At 50.7% G+C, this 18708-nt stretch overlaps 1 protein-coding gene across 10 annotated transcripts in view; it reads right to left on the bottom strand.

The window, feature by feature from the left end:
• Nucleotides 1-18708, bottom strand: part of LOC138742262 (N-acetyl-beta-glucosaminyl-glycoprotein 4-beta-N-acetylgalactosaminyltransferase 1-like) — a 710446-nt gene that overhangs the window by 311300 nt on the left and 380438 nt on the right. For all 10 annotated transcript variants that reach the window (XR_011344024.1, XM_069896414.1, XM_069896402.1 and 7 more), the window contains 2 exons: nucleotides 11612-11707; nucleotides 10240-10330 (listed from right to left, as the gene is read on the bottom strand). Coding sequence is in view for 9 of the 10 variants with exons in the window: in XM_069896414.1 (XP_069752515.1) it covers nucleotides 10240-10330; nucleotides 11612-11707 (187 nt within the window). In the remaining variant the exon portion in view is untranslated. The remainder of the gene's footprint in view (nucleotides 1-10239; nucleotides 10331-11611; nucleotides 11708-18708) is intronic.

The following is an 18708-nucleotide window of genomic DNA, read 5'->3' as shown; positions in this document are numbered from 1 at the left end:
CCCTGAGGAACCATTCTGAGCGCAAATTGTTGCAGGTGACGCCTGCCCTGAGGAACCATTCTGAGCGCAAATTGTTGCACGTGACGCCTGCCCTGAGGAACCATTCTGAGCGCAAATTGTTGCAGTTGACGCCTGCCCTGAGGAACCATTCTGAGCGCAAATTGTTGCACGTGACGCCTGCCCTGAGGAACCATTCTGAGCGCAAATTGTTGCACGTGACGCCTGCCCTGAGGAACCATTCTGAGCGCAAATTGTTGCACGTGACGCCTGCCCTGAGGAACCATTCTGAGCGCAAATTGTTGCACGTGACGCCTGCCCTGAGGAACCATTCTGCGCGCAAATTGTTCACGTGACGCCTGCTCTGAGGAACCATTCTGAGCGCAAATTGTTGCACGTGACGCCTGCCCTGAGGAACCATTCTGAGCGCAAATTGTTGCAGGTGACGCCTGCCCTGAGGAACCATTCTGAGCGCAAATTGTTGCACGTGACGCCTGCCCTGAGGAACCATTCTGAGCGCAAATTGTTGCACGTGACGCCTGCCCTGAGGAACCATTCTGAGCGCAAATTGTTGCACGTGACGCCTGCCCTGAGGAACCATTCTGAGCGCAAATTGTTGCACGTGACGCCTGCCCTGAGGAACCATTCTGAGCGCAAATTGTTGCACGTGACGCCTGCCCTGAGGAACCATTCTGAGCGCAAATTGTTGCACGTGACGCCTGCCCTGAGGAACCATTCTGAGCGCAAATTGTTGCACGTGACGCCTGCCCAGAGGAACCATTCTGAGCGCAAATTGTTGCACGTTACGCCTGCCCTGAGGAACCATACTGAGCGCAAATTGTTGCACGTGACGCCTGCCCTGAGGAACCATTCTGAGCGCAAATTGTTGCACGTGACGCCTGCCCTGAGGAACCATTCTGAGCGCAAATTGTTGCACGTGACGCCTGCCCTGAGGAACCATTCTGAGCGCAAATTGTTGCAGGTGACGCCTGCCCTGAGCAACCATTCTGAGCGCAAATTGTTGCACGTGACGCCTGCCCTGAGGAACCATTCTGAGCGCAAATTGTTGCAGGTGACGCCTGCCCTGAGGAACCATTCTGAGCGCAAATTGTTGCACGTGACGCCTGCCCTGAGGAACCATTCTGAGCGCAAATTGTTGCACGTGACGCTTGCCCTGAGGAACCATTCTGAGCGCAAATTGTTGCAGGTGACGCCTGCCCTGAGGAACCATTCTGAGCGCAAATTGTTGCACGTGACGCCTGCCCTGAGGAACCATTCTGAGCGCAAATTGTTGCATGTGACGCCTGCCCTGAGGAACCATTCTGAGCGCAAATTGTTGCACGTGACGCCTGCCCTGAGGAACCATTCTGAGCGCAAATTGTTGCACGTGACGCCTGCCCTGAGGAACCATTCTGAGCGCAAATTGTTGCACGTGACGCCTGCCCTGAGGAACCATTCTGAGCGCAAATTGTTGCACGTGACGCCTGCCCTGAGGAACCATTCTGAGCGCAAATTGTTGCACGTGACGCCTGCCCTGAGGAACCATTCTGAGCGCAAATTGTTGCACGTGACGCCTGCCCTGAGGAACCATTCTGAGCGCAAATTGTTGCACGTGACGCCAGCCCTGAGGAACCATTCTGAGCGCAAATTGTTGCACGTGACGCCTGCCCTGAGGAACCATTCTGAGCGCAAATTGTTGCACGTGACGCCTGCCCTGAGGAACCATTCTGAGCGCAAATTGTTGCACGTGACGCCTGCCCTGAGGAACCATTCTGAGCGCAAATTGTTGCAGGTGACGCCTGCCCTGAGGAACCATTCTGAGCGCAAATTGTTGCAGGTGACGCCTGCCCTGAGGAACCATTCTGAGCGCAAATTGTTGCACGTGACGCCTGCCCTGAGGAACCATTCTGAGCGCAAATTGTTGCACGTGACGCCTGCCCTGTGGAACCATTCTGAGCGCAAATTGTCGCACGTGATGCCTGCCCTGAGGAACCATTCTGAGCGCAAATTGTTGCACGTGACGCCTGACCTGAGGAACCATTCTGAGCGCAAATTGTTGCACGTGACGCCTGCCCTGAGGAACCATTCTGAGCGCAACTTGAGCACGTGACGCCTGCCCTGAGGAACCATTCTGAGCGCAAATTGTTGCACGTGACACCTGCCCTGAGGAACCATTCTGAGCGCAAATTGTTGCACGTGACGCCTGCCCTGAGGAACCATTCTGAGCGCAAATTGTTGCACGTGACGCCTGCCCTGAGGAACCATTCTGAGCGCAAATTGTTGCAGGTGACGCCTGCCCTGAGGAACCATTCTGAGCGCAAATTGTTGCACGTGACGCCTGCCCTGAGGAACCATTCTGAGCGCAAATTGTTGCAGGTGACGCCTGCCCTGAGGAACCATTCTGAGCGCAAATTGTTGCACGTGACGCCTGCCCTGAGGAACCATTCTGAGCGCAAATTGTTGCACGTGACGCCTGCCCTGAGGAACCATTCTGAGCGCAAATTGTTGCACATGACGCCTGCCCTGAGGAACCATTCTGAGCGCAAATTGTTGCAGGTGACGCCTGCCCTGAGGAACCATTCTGAGCGCAAATTGTTGCACGTGACGCCTGCCCTGAGGAACCATTCTGAGCGCAAATTGTTGCACGTGACGCCTGCCCTGAGGAACCATTCTGAGCGCAAATTGTTGCACGTGACGCCTGCCCTGAGGAACCATTCTGAGCGCAAATTGTTGCAGGTGACGCCTGCCCTGAGGAACCATTCTGAGCGCAAATTGTTGCAGGTGACGCCTGCCCTGAGGAACCATTCTGAGCGCAAATTGTTGCACGTGACGCCTGCCCTGAGGAACCATTCTGAGCGCAAATTGTTGCACGTGACGCCTGCCCTGAGGAACCATTCTGAGCGCAAATTGTTGCACGTGACGCCTGCCCTGAGGAACCATTCTGAGCGCAAATTGTTGCAGGTGACGCCTGCCCTGAGGAACCATTCTGAGCGCAAATTGTTGCACGTGACGCCTGCCCTGAGGAACCATTCTGAGCGCAAATTGTTGCACGTGACGCCTGCCCTGAGGAACCATTCTGAGCGCAAATTGTTGCACGTGACGCCTGCCCTGAGGAACCATTCTGAGCGCAAATTGTTGCACGTGACGCCTGCCCTGAGGAACCATTCTGAGCGCAAATTGTTGCACGTGACGCCTGCCCTGAGGAACCATTCTGAGCGCAAATTGTTGCACGTGACGCCTGCCCTGAGGAACCATTCTGAGCGCAACTTGAGCACGTGACGCCTGCCCTGAGGAACCATTCTGAGCGCAAATTGTTGCACGTGACGCCTGCCCTGAGGAACCATTCTGAGCGCAAATTGTTGCACGTGACGCCTGCCCTGAGGAACCATTCTGAGCGCAAATTGTTGCACGTGACGCCTGCCCTGAGGAACCATTCTGAGCGCAAATTGTTGCAGGTGACGCCTGCCCTGAGGAACCATTCTGAGCGCAAATTGTTGCACGTGACGCCTGCCCTGAGGAACCATTCTGAGCGCAAATTGTTGCACGTGACGCCTGCCCTGAGGAACCATTCTGAGCGCAAATTGTTGCAGGTGACGCCTGCCCTGAGGAACCATTCTGAGCGCAAATTGTTGCAGGTGACGCCTGCCCTGAGGAACCATTCTGAGCGCAAATTGTTGCACGTGACGCCTGCCCTGAGGAACCATTCTGAGCGCAAATTGTTGCACGTGACGCCTGCCCTGTGGAACCATTCTGAGCGCAAATTGTTGCAGGTGACGCCTGCCCTGAGGAACCATTCTGAGCGCAAATTGTTGCACGTGACGCCTGCCCTGAGGAACCATTCTGAGCGCAAATTGTTGCAGGTGACGCCTGCCCTGAGGAACCATTCTGAGCGCAAATTGTTGCACGTGACGCCTGCCCTGAGGAACCATTCTGAGCGCAAATTGTTGCAGGTGACGCCTGCCCTGAGGAACCATTCTGAGCGCAAATTGTTGCAGGTGACGCCTGCCCTGAGGAACCATTCTGAGCGCAAATTGTTGCACGTGACGCCTGCCCTGAGGAACCATTCTGAGCGCAAATTGTTGCACTTGACGCCTGCCCTGAGGAACCATTCTGAGCGCAAATTGTTGCAGGTGACTCCTGCCCTGAGGAAACATTCTGAGCGCAAATTGTTGCAGGTGACGCCTGCCCTGAGGAACCATTCTGAGCGCAAATTGTTGCACGTGACGCCTGCCCTGAGGAACCATTCTGAGCGCAAATTGTTGCACGTGACGCCTGCCCTGTGGAACCATTCTGAGCGCAAATTGTTGCAGGTGACGCCTGCCCTGAGGAACCATTCTGAGCGCAAATTGTTGCACGTGACGCCTGCCCTGAGGAACCATTCTGAGCGCAAATTGTTGCAGGTGACGCCTGCCCTGAGGAACCATTCTGAGCGCAAATTGTTGCACGTGACGCCTGCCCTGAGGAACCATTCTGAGCGCAAATTGTTGCACGTGACGCCTGCCCTGAGGAACCATTCTGAGCGCAAATTGTTGCAGGTGACGCCTGCCCTGAGGAACCATTCTGAGCGCAAATTGTTGCAGGTGACGCCTGCCCTGAGGAACCATTCTGAGCGCAAATTGTTGCACGTGACGCCTGCCCTGTGGAACCATTCTGAGCGCAAATTGTTGCACGTGACGCCTGCCCTGAGGAACCATTCTGAGCGCAAATTGTTGCACGTGACGCCTGCCCTGAGGAACCATTCTGAGCGCAAATTGTTGCACGTGACGCCTGCCCTGAGGAACCATTCTGAGCGCAAATTGTTGCACGTGACGCCTGCCCTGAGGAACCATTCTGAGCGCAAATTGTTGCAGGTGACGCCTGCCCTGAGGAACCATTCTGAGCGCAAATTGTTGCACGTGACGCCTGCCCTGAGGAACCATTCTGAGCGCAAATTGTTGCACGTGACGCCTGCCCTGAGGAACCATTCTGAGCGCAAATTGTTGCACGTGACGCCTGCCCTGAGGAACCATTCTGAGCGCAAATTGTTGCACGTGACGCCTGCCCAGAGGAACCATTCTGAGCGCAAATTGTTGCACGTTACGCCTGCCCTGAGGAACCATACTGAGCGCAAATTGTTGCACGTGACGCCTGCCCTGAGGAACCATTCTGAGCGCAAATTGTTGCACGTGACGCCTGCCCTGAGGAACCATTCTGAGCGCAAATTGTTGCACGTGACGCCTGCCCTGAGGAACCATTCTGAGCGCAAATTGTTGCAGGTGACGCCTGCCCTGAGCAACCATTCTGAGCGCAAATTGTTGCACGTGACGCCTGCCCTGAGGAACCATTCTGAGCGCAAATTGTTGCAGGTGACGCCTGCCCTGAGGAACCATTCTGAGCGCAAATTGTTGCACGTGACGCCTGCCCTGAGGAACCATTCTGAGCGCAAATTGTTGCACGTGACGCTTGCCCTGAGGAACCATTCTGAGCGCAAATTGTTGCAGGTGACGCCTGCCCTGAGGAACCATTCTGAGCGCAAATTGTTGCACGTGACGCCTGCCCTGAGGAACCATTCTGAGCGCAAATTGTTGCATGTGACGCCTGCCCTGAGGAACCATTCTGAGCGCAAATTGTTGCACGTGACGCCTGCCCTGAGGAACCATTCTGAGCGCAAATTGTTGCACGTGACGCCTGCCCTGAGGAACCATTCTGAGCGCAAATTGTTGCACGTGACGCCTGCCCTGAGGAACCATTCTGAGCGCAAATTGTTGCACGTGACGCCTGCCCTGAGGAACCATTCTGAGCGCAAATTGTTGCACGTGACGCCTGCCCTGAGGAACCATTCTGAGCGCAAATTGTTGCACGTGACGCCTGCCCTGAGGAACCATTCTGAGCGCAAATTGTTGCACGTGACGCCTGCCCTGAGGAACCATTCTGAGCGCAAATTGTTGCACGTGACGCCTGCCCTGAGGAACCATTCTGAGCGCAAATTGTTGCACGTGACGCCTGCCCTGAGGAACCATTCTGAGCGCAAATTGTTGCACGTGACGCCTGCCCTGAGGAACCATTCTGAGCGCAAATTGTTGCAGGTGACGCCTGCCCTGAGGAACCATTCTGAGCGCAAATTGTTGCAGGTGACGCCTGCCCTGAGGAACCATTCTGAGCGCAAATTGTTGCACGTGACGCCTGCCCTGAGGAACCATTCTGAGCGCAAATTGTTGCACGTGACGCCTGCCCTGTGGAACCATTCTGAGCGCAAATTGTCGCACGTGATGCCTGCCCTGAGGAACCATTCTGAGCGCAAATTGTTGCACGTGACGCCTGACCTGAGGAACCATTCTGAGCGCAAATTGTTGCACGTGACGCCTGCCCTGAGGAACCATTCTGAGCGCAACTTGAGCACGTGACGCCTGCCCTGAGGAACCATTCTGAGCGCAAATTGTTGCACGTGACACCTGCCCTGAGGAACCATTCTGAGCGCAAATTGTTGCACGTGACGCCTGCCCTGAGGAACCATTCTGAGCGCAAATTGTTGCACGTGACGCCTGCCCTGAGGAACCATTCTGAGCGCAAATTGTTGCAGGTGACGCCTGCCCTGAGGAACCATTCTGAGCGCAAATTGTTGCACGTGACGCCTGCCCTGAGGAACCATTCTGAGCGCAAATTGTTGCAGGTGACGCCTGCCCTGAGGAACCATTCTGAGCGCAAATTGTTGCACGTGACGCCTGCCCTGAGGAACCATTCTGAGCGCAAATTGTTGCACGTGACGCCTGCCCTGAGGAACCATTCTGAGCGCAAATTGTTGCACATGACGCCTGCCCTGAGGAACCATTCTGAGCGCAAATTGTTGCAGGTGACGCCTGCCCTGAGGAACCATTCTGAGCGCAAATTGTTGCACGTGACGCCTGCCCTGAGGAACCATTCTGAGCGCAAATTGTTGCACGTGACGCCTGCCCTGAGGAACCATTCTGAGCGCAAATTGTTGCACGTGACGCCTGCCCTGAGGAACCATTCTGAGCGCAAATTGTTGCAGGTGACGCCTGCCCTGAGGAACCATTCTGAGCGCAAATTGTTGCAGGTGACGCCTGCCCTGAGGAACCATTCTGAGCGCAAATTGTTGCACGTGACGCCTGCCCTGAGGAACCATTCTGAGCGCAAATTGTTGCACGTGACGCCTGCCCTGAGGAACCATTCTGAGCGCAAATTGTTGCACGTGACGCCTGCCCTGAGGAACCATTCTGAGCGCAAATTGTTGCACGTGACGCCTGCCCTGAGGAACCATTCTGAGCGCAAATTGTTGCACGTGACGCCTGCCCTGAGGAACCATTCTGAGCGCAAATTGTTGCACGTGACGCCTGCCCTGAGGAACCATTCTGAGCGCAAATTGTTGCACGTGACGCCTGCCCTGAGGAACCATTCTGAGCGCAAATTGTTGCACGTGACGCCTGCCCTGAGGAACCATTCTGAGCGCAAATTGTTGCACGTGACGCCTGCCCTGAGGAACCATTCTGAGCGCAAATTGTTGCACGTGACGCCTGCCCTGAGGAACCATTCTGAGCGCAAATTGTTGCAGGTGACGCCTGCCCTGAGGAACCATTCTGAGCGCAAATTGTTGCAGGTGACGCCTGCCCTGAGGAACCATTCTGAGCGCAAATTGTTGCACGTGACGCCTGCCCTGAGGAACCATTCTGAGCGCAAATTGTTGCACGTGACGCCTGCCCTGAGGAACCATTCTGAGCGCAAATTGTTGCAGGTGACGCCTGCCCTGAGGAACCATTCTGAGCGCAAATTGTTGCAGGTGACGCCTGCCCTGAGGAACCATTCTGAGCGCAAATTGTTGCACGTGACGCCTGCCCTGAGGAACCATTCTGAGCGCAAATTGTTGCACGTGACGCCTGCCCTGTGGAACCATTCTGAGCGCAAATTGTTGCAGGTGACGCCTGCCCTGAGGAACCATTCTGAGCGCAAATTGTTGCACGTGACGCCTGCCCTGAGGAACCATTCTGAGCGCAAATTGTTGCAGGTGACGCCTGCCCTGAGGAACCATTCTGAGCGCAAATTGTTGCACGTGACGCCTGCCCTGAGGAACCATTCTGAGCGCAAATTGTTGCAGGTGACGCCTGCCCTGAGGAACCATTCTGAGCGCAAATTGTTGCAGGTGACGCCTGCCCTGAGGAACCATTCTGAGCGCAAATTGTTGCACGTGACGCCTGCCCTGAGGAACCATTCTGAGCGCAAATTGTTGCACGTGACGCCTGCCCTGAGGAACCATTCTGAGCGCAAATTGTTGCAGGTGACTCCTGCCCTGAGGAAACATTCTGAGCGCAAATTGTTGCAGGTGACGCCTGCCCTGAGGAACCATTCTGAGCGCAAATTGTTGCACGTGACGCCTGCCCTGAGGAACCATTCTGAGCGCAAATTGTTGCACGTGACGCCTGCCCTGTGGAACCATTCTGAGCGCAAATTGTTGCAGGTGACGCCTGCCCTGAGGAACCATTCTGAGCGCAAATTGTTGCACGTGACGCCTGCCCTGAGGAACCATTCTGAGCGCAAATTGTTGCAGGTGACGCCTGCCCTGAGGAACCATTCTGAGCGCAAATTGTTGCACGTGACGCCTGCCCTGAGGAACCATTCTGAGCGCAAATTGTTGCACGTGACGCCTGCCCTGAGGAACCATTCTGAGCGCAAATTGTTGCAGGTGACGCCTGCCCTGAGGAACCATTCTGAGCGCAAATTGTTGCAGGTGACGCCTGCCCTGAGGAACCATTCTGAGCGCAAATTGTTGCACGTGACGCCTGCCCTGTGGAACCATTCTGAGCGCAAATTGTTGCACGTGACGCCTGCCCTGAGGAACCATTCTGAGCGCAAATTGTTGCACGTGACGCCTGCCCTGAGGAACCATTCTGAGCGCAAATTGTTGCACGTGACGCCTGCCCTGAGGAACCATTCTGAGCGCAAATTGTTGCACGTGACGCCTGCCCTGAGGAACCATTCTGAGCGCAAATTGTTGCAGGTGACGCCTGCCCTGAGGAACCATTCTGAGCGCAAATTGTTGCACGTGACGCCTGCCCTGAGGAACCATTCTGAGCGCAAATTGTTGCACGTGACGCCTGCCCTGTGGAACCATTCTGAGCGCAAATTGTTGCACGTGACGCCTGCCCTGAGGAACCATTCTGAGCGCAAATTGTTGCATGTGACGCCTGTCCTGACGAATCATCCTGAACACAATTTGCAAATGTGATGCCTGCTGGCGACAGTTACTTTTTTCAGATTTGGATGGCTGAATAATCTGACTGTAGTCACATGATGCACATTGGACCTGTAGGCTGTGGGCTTCTTTAATGGTAATAAATGTTTCTGGTGTTTGGAGATCTTTACAAATTAATTAAGGTTGATTTCCATCATTAAAATTAGTTACTGAAGAAAAATAATGAAAAACACTGGAAAATTACCTGTGCAACTTTTTCCGACAAGGTCAAGCTGAGGAGGTCACTGCCCCCACACAAGCCGTCATGGGATAAAGAAGACTAGATTCAAAGTAGCTCTGGACCCTGTCATTGCTCTTGTACTGGCTTTCGTGGTATGTCCAGAAAGAGAGCAGGTAGCATGACGTGCCGCTCATCTCTACCCTTTGCTGTGCAGGTGTGGAATTTCGAGGCAGGGAGCAGTTAGGGATTTCAATATGTTTTGAAATGCACAAGAACTGGAGAGAGGAAAGAACAAGGCTGGGGAAGGGGCAAAGTAGAAGGCAGGATGGGTTATAGTGGAAGGTGAAAGAGCGTGAGTTTACCAGGATTTATTTTTTTAATCAGACCGTACTTCAGCTCTCAGCAAGTGTTTACATTTTACTGGCATCCTTTAACATTGAAGGTGCTTCAGACAAAAATTCTCCCCGTGCCAATTGTGGAGATTGAGACCAGATCAAAGAGTCCACGCAAGAAGATGGAGGGTTAGGACAGAAATTACAGTGCTTTGCATTCTGAATGTTGCCAGTGTTGGACAAAGGAAATGGGGGCAGATAGAGGATTTCTAATAATCCTCGTAAAACCAACTACCACGTGTCTGCACCTGACTTTAGATCAAGTGGGTGACAAGCTTGTAAATTGTTAGTCAAGCCCACATGATGCACACAAATTAGATACTAGTGGTTTATTTTCAAAATTTTCATCAGATCACTAATGGTTTATCTTAAATGACTACAAACATTGATGACTGGAGGAATATAACATGTGCTAAATAGAGTTGAGTTTCTTAATTTGTCCTTACCATCTTTGTAGGGGTGTATGTAGCCAAATATACGGAGCCCATAATTCTTCCACTTTGGAGAAACAGCAATTTTATTCACTGTGGTACGTGTCTGAAACAAAAACATACCTTTTAACTTCTAATTAATCAAGAGTAACAAAATTCAAGAGAAGATTAATCCTGATATAGGAAAATAGAACGGAACAGTACAGGAATCATTGTGTCTGCACTGACCACGATGCTAATTTAAATGGATCTCAATTGCCTGCATGTAGTCCTTCTCCCTCCATTCCCTGCCAGTTCATGGCTCTATCCAGACACTTCTTAAATGCTTTCATCCCTTCCTCTGACAAGCATGCCTTTAAAATATCCTTAAAAACTTTCTCCTCTCATCTCCAATCTCTGCCTCGGTACCGGATAATTCCACTCTGGAAAAAAGACTATGGCTCTCTACCTCATTTATCCATCTCCTAATTTTATATAGTTATGTCAGGTTGCCCCACAGTCACCAATCCTTTGGAGAAAACAACACCAGTTTGGCTAGTATCAGTTAATGAACTCCAATCAGGGCAACATCCTGGTGAACCTCTTCGACATCCTCTCCAGAGCCACCAGAACAGCCCTCAATACTCTAAATATGACCTAACCAAACTTTCACACAATTGCAACATGACTTTCCCACGTTTACACTCAAGACCTCAACTGATGCTTGTTATACACCTCTTTTAACCACCTTTCAGGGAGCTATGGCCTTGCACCCCAAGATCCCTCGGCACAAAATTACATTTGACCTCCCAAAATTAATCTCTTCACATTTGTCTGCATTAAACACCAGCTGCCATTTCTCCATCCTAATATCCAATTTATCAACATCCTGTGTCCTTCCCAATTTATGCAAAAGTTGACCAAGTTTTGTGCCATGTGAAAACTTACCAATCAACATCAGCAGGTACCTTCCACAGACAAAAGAACTTACTTAATGCTACATTGGAGTTCCACCCATTGCCCTTCGCTGCCTTCTCTACCACCTTCGCTGCCTTCTCTACCACCTTCGCTGCCTTCTCTACCACCTTCGCTGCCTTCTCTACCACCTTCGCTGCCTTCTCTACCACCTTCGCTGCCTTCTCTACCACCTTCGCTGCCTCCTCTACCACCTTCCTGTTTCCCATTTCCTCAGCTTGAAGGTAGGGTCTTCTATCTGAAACATGAACACTTTTCCTTTTGACCGAAGCTGCTTGACCTGCTGAGTTTTTACAGCAATTTCCGTTTTTATTTCAGGATTCCATTATCTGCGAGTTGGGTATTTGTTTATGCTCTTAAACTTCTAACCTCTTGTATAAACACCAGAGAAGGGATACCCCAAGGCAAAGGTCTACAACTGCAACCTACTTACATGAGGATATAGTGGAAAATGAATGTTCTTTCGAAGCTGATAAATTGAAGAGCCACACCAGTCCTCAAAAACGTGAAGATTTACTTTGCCTTTGTACTGGAACATGGAAAGAAAGGAAATGATCATCACAGTATCTCCGAAAACTAGCACATATAAAACATGGACAGAATCTTATTTTAGCACAGTACCAGAATGGTTTAAGGACCCAAAACACAAGGACTATATCCATTTTCACAGCAATGGCAAGAAGAGTCACACAGGGGATTGAGCAGTAACACAGCAGTGCATGATTACTGCAATCATGTGGAACGACAGTATGTTATAAATACAGAATTTTGTGATAGCACCTTATCCTCAGATCCACTACATTCCAACTGTCGAAAGAACAAGCAAACCAAGCGTCGGCAGGGTTAGCGTGGCAGTTACTGCAATGATATTACAGGGACAGCAACCGGTGCTGTCCGTAAGGAGTTTGTACGTTCTCCCAGGTCTGCATGAGTTTCCTCTGGGTGCTCTGGCTTCCTCCTACCCTTCAAAATGTACGTTAATTGGGATATTTGGGCAACATGTGGTCATGGACCGGGAGGGCCCGTTACCGTGCTGTACGAAAAGCATGCTTTTTTAAAAAAATCCATCTCTTGAAGCACAAAAAAGATTTATTATAAAAGCCTTAGCTGTAGCAAAAAAATGTATAATGTCAACCTGGAAATCAGAAGAGTGCCTGAGAGTACAGCAATGGTACATAGAAATGAATAAATATATTCCATTGGAAAAAATAACATATAATTTTAAAAATAAAGTCACATTATTCAAACAAATTTGGGAACCGTACATGGAACACAACAGAGAGGGCCTACCGCGGACCTCCACCACCTAAAATGAGAAAATCATAGAATGAGAAGATGAAATGAACTGACCCAGTGAGTAAAAGTAGATGACACAATTTTCTTGTTTATTTTCATTGTGTGATGACATTGTTTAATGGGTTTATTGTATTGTATATGTTGAATGTTTAAAGGGAAGGGAGGGGGGTGGGAAGGAGGGAGGGAAGGGAGGGGGAAAAAGGGGAGAAAATGACTGTATATTCAAGAGGGAAATGTTTGTGTGTATTTTGGTTAATATGGTTCATAGTGTGAAAAATAAAAAAACTTTAAAAAAAATCCATCTTGGGACTCTGATAGGATTTAGAAAATAGCCCCTTCAGAAAATTCTCAGACTGCTGTGCTTATTTTAACATCACCTCTACACCGAATGAGCATTGATAAGGACAAATAGGTAACGTTTCAAAATGCAGTGCTTGGCCACCACAATGTAAAGTACAGCAAGGTGGACCCTTACCCCCTGCTTCTCGGAAAAGCTCAGTGTAACAGAAAGAGCATTTGCTCTTTTAAGTTCATTTCCAGACAGTGAGATGATTATTCCTGTGAGAATCCTAACAAGTTAACTCGAGCACACATTCTGCCGGATAAAGTTGAAGAACAAGAGCAAAATTTCAGCGTAGAGATTTACAATGTGGGGGGGGGGGGGGGGGGGGTGGAACCAGATCAATTTGTACCAAGCAAGGGCGGCATGTGGACAGTTGAGAGGTTTGTTCAGCAGCTTGATGGCTGTGGGGAAGACACTTCCTTAAGCCTTTTGGTGAGCGATTTCACACTCTTAAACCTTCTCCCCAGTGGAGGGAGAGAGATGATGGATCCTTCTATACATTTGCCACCTTTCCGCAGCAGCTGGAGATGTAGATTGGATCCAGGGAGTTCTTGTGTGGTTCTGAGCTGCATTCACTACCTTCCCATCATGAACAGAGCAGCTCCCATCCTTCCTAGAGATGCATCCAGCAAGCACACTTTCTAAGAAGCAGCTGTAGTTGTGGAGGGACAAGGAGGGCATGTGAAATGGTGTGCTTTCTTGACAGATGTATCAGCTTACTTGTTCTAGGTCCGGTCACTGAGAAATGGATGCAGACAGGGATGTGGCCTCAATATCTTTCATTCCAATGCGACTGCAAAAGCATTAAAATTATGTCCAACAATGGGATCAACTGGAAGGGCAGAATGCCACTTTGACCTAGAAAGACAATCAGTCATTTCTCCAGTTTGACCAGAGCACTGAGATTTGAAATTCAAATTCACTTCAGTACCCAATGTTAAAATGCAGATTAGTCCTTTCACATTATTAACTCTATACCCTGCAGTTTGCCTTGCAACACGATACCTGCTCTCTTTGACTTACTGTAAGACTACATTCTGCATTTTATTATAGCACTACCTGCTGTACACGTTGACTAGCCTGGATAGCATGCAAAGGAAAGCTTTTCATTGTTTCTCAATAAACAATTCAATTTGAGCTGATCAATTATGCAGAAATGAAAAAAGACTAAAAACCATCTGCTACTTATAAGACCAGGACACAACATGAGTTTACATTAACCCTGTTTGATACAATTAATAAAGACCATAGTATGGTTGGAGTAAAACAGGCTTAAGATGTCCTTTTGTAATAATTTCTTGAAAGGCAAGATTAAGCATCACCAAGATATGGGAAAACAGGCTCATGGCATTGAACTCGAGCCCATCAAATCACAGGACATGGATTTGACATCTCTACATGAGGATTAACACATGGAAAAGCCATCCCAGGCCCTATCCCAATCATTTGTCAAAGGGATGCTGCGGAGTCACTTCTGCCAAAAAAAAATCATCTCATGTGCAGCCTGTTTGAGGCAGTCAGAGCAATAAATTGTTGGAAATGCATCAAAGGTCAGTCAGCTCAAAAGAAATGCTTGATTCGTTTGAAGTAGTGGGAAAGAAATGAAATTTATTTTATGGACAGGAAAACATCACAATGCCGCCGAAATCACCTGTGATTTGTCATGCTTTCCACTGAGTAACATTTAAGTGGAAAATATCCTTGATGGTTACTCCCTGGGGAGTGCTGGATGTCAACTTGCCTCCAACATAACTGGCTTGGCAGTGGAAGAATGGAGGAGACAATCCGATGAAACAGCCCTACAAAACAGGCCGAGGGAAGTCACTTAGAATGGAGATGTGGAGGAATCTCGTGAGCCGGAGGGTGATGAATCTGCAGAATTTGTTGCTACAGGTGGCTGTGGGCCAAGTCAGTGGGAGAGATTGATAGGTTATTGATGAGCCAGTGCATCAAAGGTTATGAGGAGAAGGCCGGGCAGTGGGGCTGAACAGAAAAATGGATCAGCTCATGATTCAAAGGCAGGGCAGACTCGATGAGCTGAATAACCTATTTCTGCTCCTATGGTCAATCTCATGTTACAGACTGATTGGTCCACATCGAGGCCATCCTGTCCGGCTCAGGTACAGAGGAAGGGTAAACGAAAAACCTACAGAAACACTGATAATTTGGCATGCTTGAGATTTTGGTGGTGCTGCACCAGCAGACTTTCCAGAACACATTAATTCTATTCATATTTGCAGCGCAATCAATGACCACTCACAGATACGAAGCAAGGGCCAACGGCTTTATTGATCTAAAGATCCAAGCATGCCTCAGCATGCTGCTGGTTCAAGTCCAAGGGCAAGTATGAAGAAGGAGACGAGGGTTCTCGGCCTTTATTAGGGGTCTTAGGGGGAGGTAGGCGGGCCAGCCTGCCCAGCTCAGTGGGGAACATGTTCAAATACCATATTCTATCACATTCACCCCTCCTTTTTAGATAGAGTCCGGCAGGGTGATGCGGGGCACTGTCTTTATCATCCATGAGTTGCACAGCAATGTTCATAGGTTTAGTCTCTCCGATGGTCATTAGGACCAGTGGGGGGAAACATTCAGGGGGCTGTGTTAGGGGTGGAATCTCTCACAACTCGGGTGGTCCCTGGGGCCGGATGGTCGCTGCCCAAGGGTATAGGGTGCACCTCCCGCGCTTGGATTCCCACTCATGCCAGGTCACAGATGACACTGTGTCGTCCCATCCATCTGGGTACCTTACCAGCACATACTGGGGGGTTTGCATGCAGGATGTGCACTTCCTCCACCTGTGTGTCCACCGTGTGGGTCCTAACGTGATTCCAGAGGAGCACCGGCCCAGGAGCCGACAGCCAGACTGGCAGCGTGGTTCCTGACGCCGACCTCCTAGGGAAGGAGAACAATCTTTCATGGGGTGTTGCATTCGTAGCTGTACAGAGTAGGAACCTGGTGGCATGCAGCACTTCCGGGAGTACCTCTTGCCCCGGGACACAGTCATCCCCTTTTCCCTCCAAATGGTGCCATTTTCCCTCTCTACCTGGCCATTCCCGCAGGGGTTGTAGCTGGTGTTTCTACCTGTCGCTATGCTCCTGGAGCGGAAGTAACGTCGGAGCTCCTCACTCATAAACACTGAACCCCGGTTGCTATGCATGTACACGGGGTACCTGAACAGAATGAATATGGTGCGGAGTGCTTTGGCTGGGCAGGGAATGGCAAATGGGAAGCGCGAGTATTCGTCCACAATGTTCAGGAAATAGCTGTTCTAGTTTGTGGACGGGAGGGGCCACTTGAAGTCTATGCTGAGATGTTCAAAGGGTAAGTGGCCTTGATGAGGTGGTCTCTCTCTGGCCTGTAAAACTGTGGCTTGCACTCTGTACAGACCGGGCAATTGTGTGTCAACTCTTTGATTTCCTCCACTGAGTAGGGAAGGTTACATGCCCTCACGAAGTGGTAGAATTTTGTGTGTGTAGGTGATCTACTTGCACCCTGGCACAGTTTCCACTGGACAGTGCATTGGGCAGCTCGTTGAGCTTACCCAGACGGTACATGATCTCGTAAATTTAGGTGGACAGCTCAATTCTCCACTGTATAATCTTGTCATTCTTAATTTTGCCCCACTGTTTGTTATTAAACATAAAAGCCACAGCTCACTGGTCCGTCGACAGGGTGAATGGCTTGCTGGCCAAGTAGTGCCTCCAGTAATATATAACCTATGTCTCCGTCTCCACAGTGGTGTGCCTGCATTTGGGGGCCCTGCAGGGTGCTGAAAAAAAAATGCCACTGGCCTGCCTGCCTGCCTGGTTCAGCGTGGTGGCCAGGGCGAAGTTGGAAGCAAGACTGACTTGTCAATGGCGTGTATTCCTGCTTTGACCATCAAAAGCCTTAACAGGCCTCCGCCGATAGGAGAAATGCCGTGGTTTTCACCAGGGGTTGGGCCTTGCCAGAATAGTTGAAGATCCCTTGTGGATAATACAAAAAGACCCCCAGGCACTTTTTTAAAGCCTTGAGGTTCTGTAGTACAGGTAATTCCAGGAGGGGCGCATGTGCTCAAGGTTGGGGGCAATCACACCATGATGCACCACGTACCCCAGGATCGCCAGCCACTCCGTGCTGAACACGCACTTCTTCTGGTGTATGTTAGGTTGAGGGCTTTTGCAGTGGCCAGGAACCTCTGCAGGTTGTCGTTATGCTCTTTCTGGTCATGGCCGCGTGTGGTGACATTATTCAAGTATGGATGTGGCTTTTAACCCATTGTCATCCACCATGTGGTCCATTTCCCTTTGGAACCCCGACACCCCATTTGTGAGGCCGAAAGGGACCCATAAAAATTGATACAGTCGACCATTAGTCTCAAATACTGTGTAGGGCCAGTCCTTTGGGCAGATAGGAATCTGACGGTACGTTGACTTGAGATCTATGGTCGAGAAAACCCTGTATTTTGCAATCTCATTCACCATGTCATCAATTCGGGCCAGGGGTAGGCATCCAATAGGGTGAACTGGTTGATGGTTTGACTATAGTCAATCGCCATCTGGTTCTTCTCTGTCACCTTTACCACCAGCCCCTGTCCCCTCCATGGACTATTACTGGGATCTATTATGCCCTCCCTCAGCAACCATTCTACCTCGGACTTAACGAATCCCCTGTCCTCCCGCTGTATCATCTACACTTAGTGGCCACCAGCCTACAGTATGGGGTGAGGTTTTGGATCAGCTGGGGGTGGAGGGACCCGTAGGGTGGCCAAGCCACAGGTTGGTAGCGCTGCCCGCCTCCAGATGCGTGATTGGGCCTCTCCAAAAGGGGGGGAGGGGTGGGACCTCCCAGAACAGGTTGTTCCTGACTGTGAGCAGGGGATGTGGGCTGTCAAACTGCATCAATACCCCTTTTAGCTGGCACTGGAAATCCAATCCGAAAATGAAGGGGGTGCAGAGATGGGGCATCACCAGCAGTCTGAAATTTTTGTATTTCGCTCCCCCCACGGTTAGGTTCACAGAGCACTTCTGGCGGATTTCTGTTGAGAGGGACTTGGAGTCTAGTGCTACCTGGCACTTCACAGGGGACACAGTCAGGGAGTAGCGTTTGGTGGTGCCCAGGTGTATGAAACTCTTGGTGTTCCCCGTGTCAAACAGGAAACCCACAGTGTGACCATTTACCTTTAAATCCATCCTGGAACGTCTCAGCTGGTGTGGTTGACTTGGTCCAAGATGATCGAGGCTAACGTTGGTTCACTGTCCCATTGCTGTCGTGTCATTGAGTCAGCAGCCGCAAAGATGACCGCCCATAAGATCGTGAAGGTGGCCGCCCCCATGGATTGCATACGGTGGGGCCCAAAGGTGAAGCCAGCAGTAACATCCCTCCTTGTCATGACATGAGCCTGGAGGTTCGGTTCTCCACAACTGTAAGTGATGACTGGAGCTGCTCGATCCAAGATGGTGACACGGGTCATGGGCCCACACGCAGTGCTACTAGCAGGAGGCTTCGATCGGCATACCCTTGCATAGTGCCTTTTCCACTGGCAGTTTGAGCAGGTTGTGCTACATGCAGGAGACTACTTTCAAGGGTGCTTGCTCTGCCCACAGTAGTTGTACCTCATGTGCTCAGCAGTTGTGGCAGCTGTCGGGGCAGGGGCATCGAATCCCAAGATGGTGCCACCTGTTCTGTGTACCTGGGGGCAGCGTGGCCCATGGTGTAGGTCTCCGCATTCTTTTGGGCCATCTCCATGGCCTGGGCCATCTGCACGACCTCTTGTAGAGACCCATTGCCCTTCTCCAGGAGTTGTTCGCAGATGTGTTGGGAGTGGAACCCAGTGACCAACCCGTCGTGGATGAGCTCCTCCTGATATTCTGCTACCATCATGTCTCAGCATACGAAGTCTCATCCCAGCT

The sequence above is a fragment of the Narcine bancroftii genome, chromosome 1 (genome assembly GCF_036971445.1).
Source record: "Narcine bancroftii isolate sNarBan1 chromosome 1, sNarBan1.hap1, whole genome shotgun sequence".
NCBI lineage: Eukaryota > Metazoa > Chordata > Chondrichthyes > Torpediniformes > Narcinidae > Narcine > Narcine bancroftii.
This window is presented reverse-complemented; position numbering and strand designations above follow the sequence as displayed.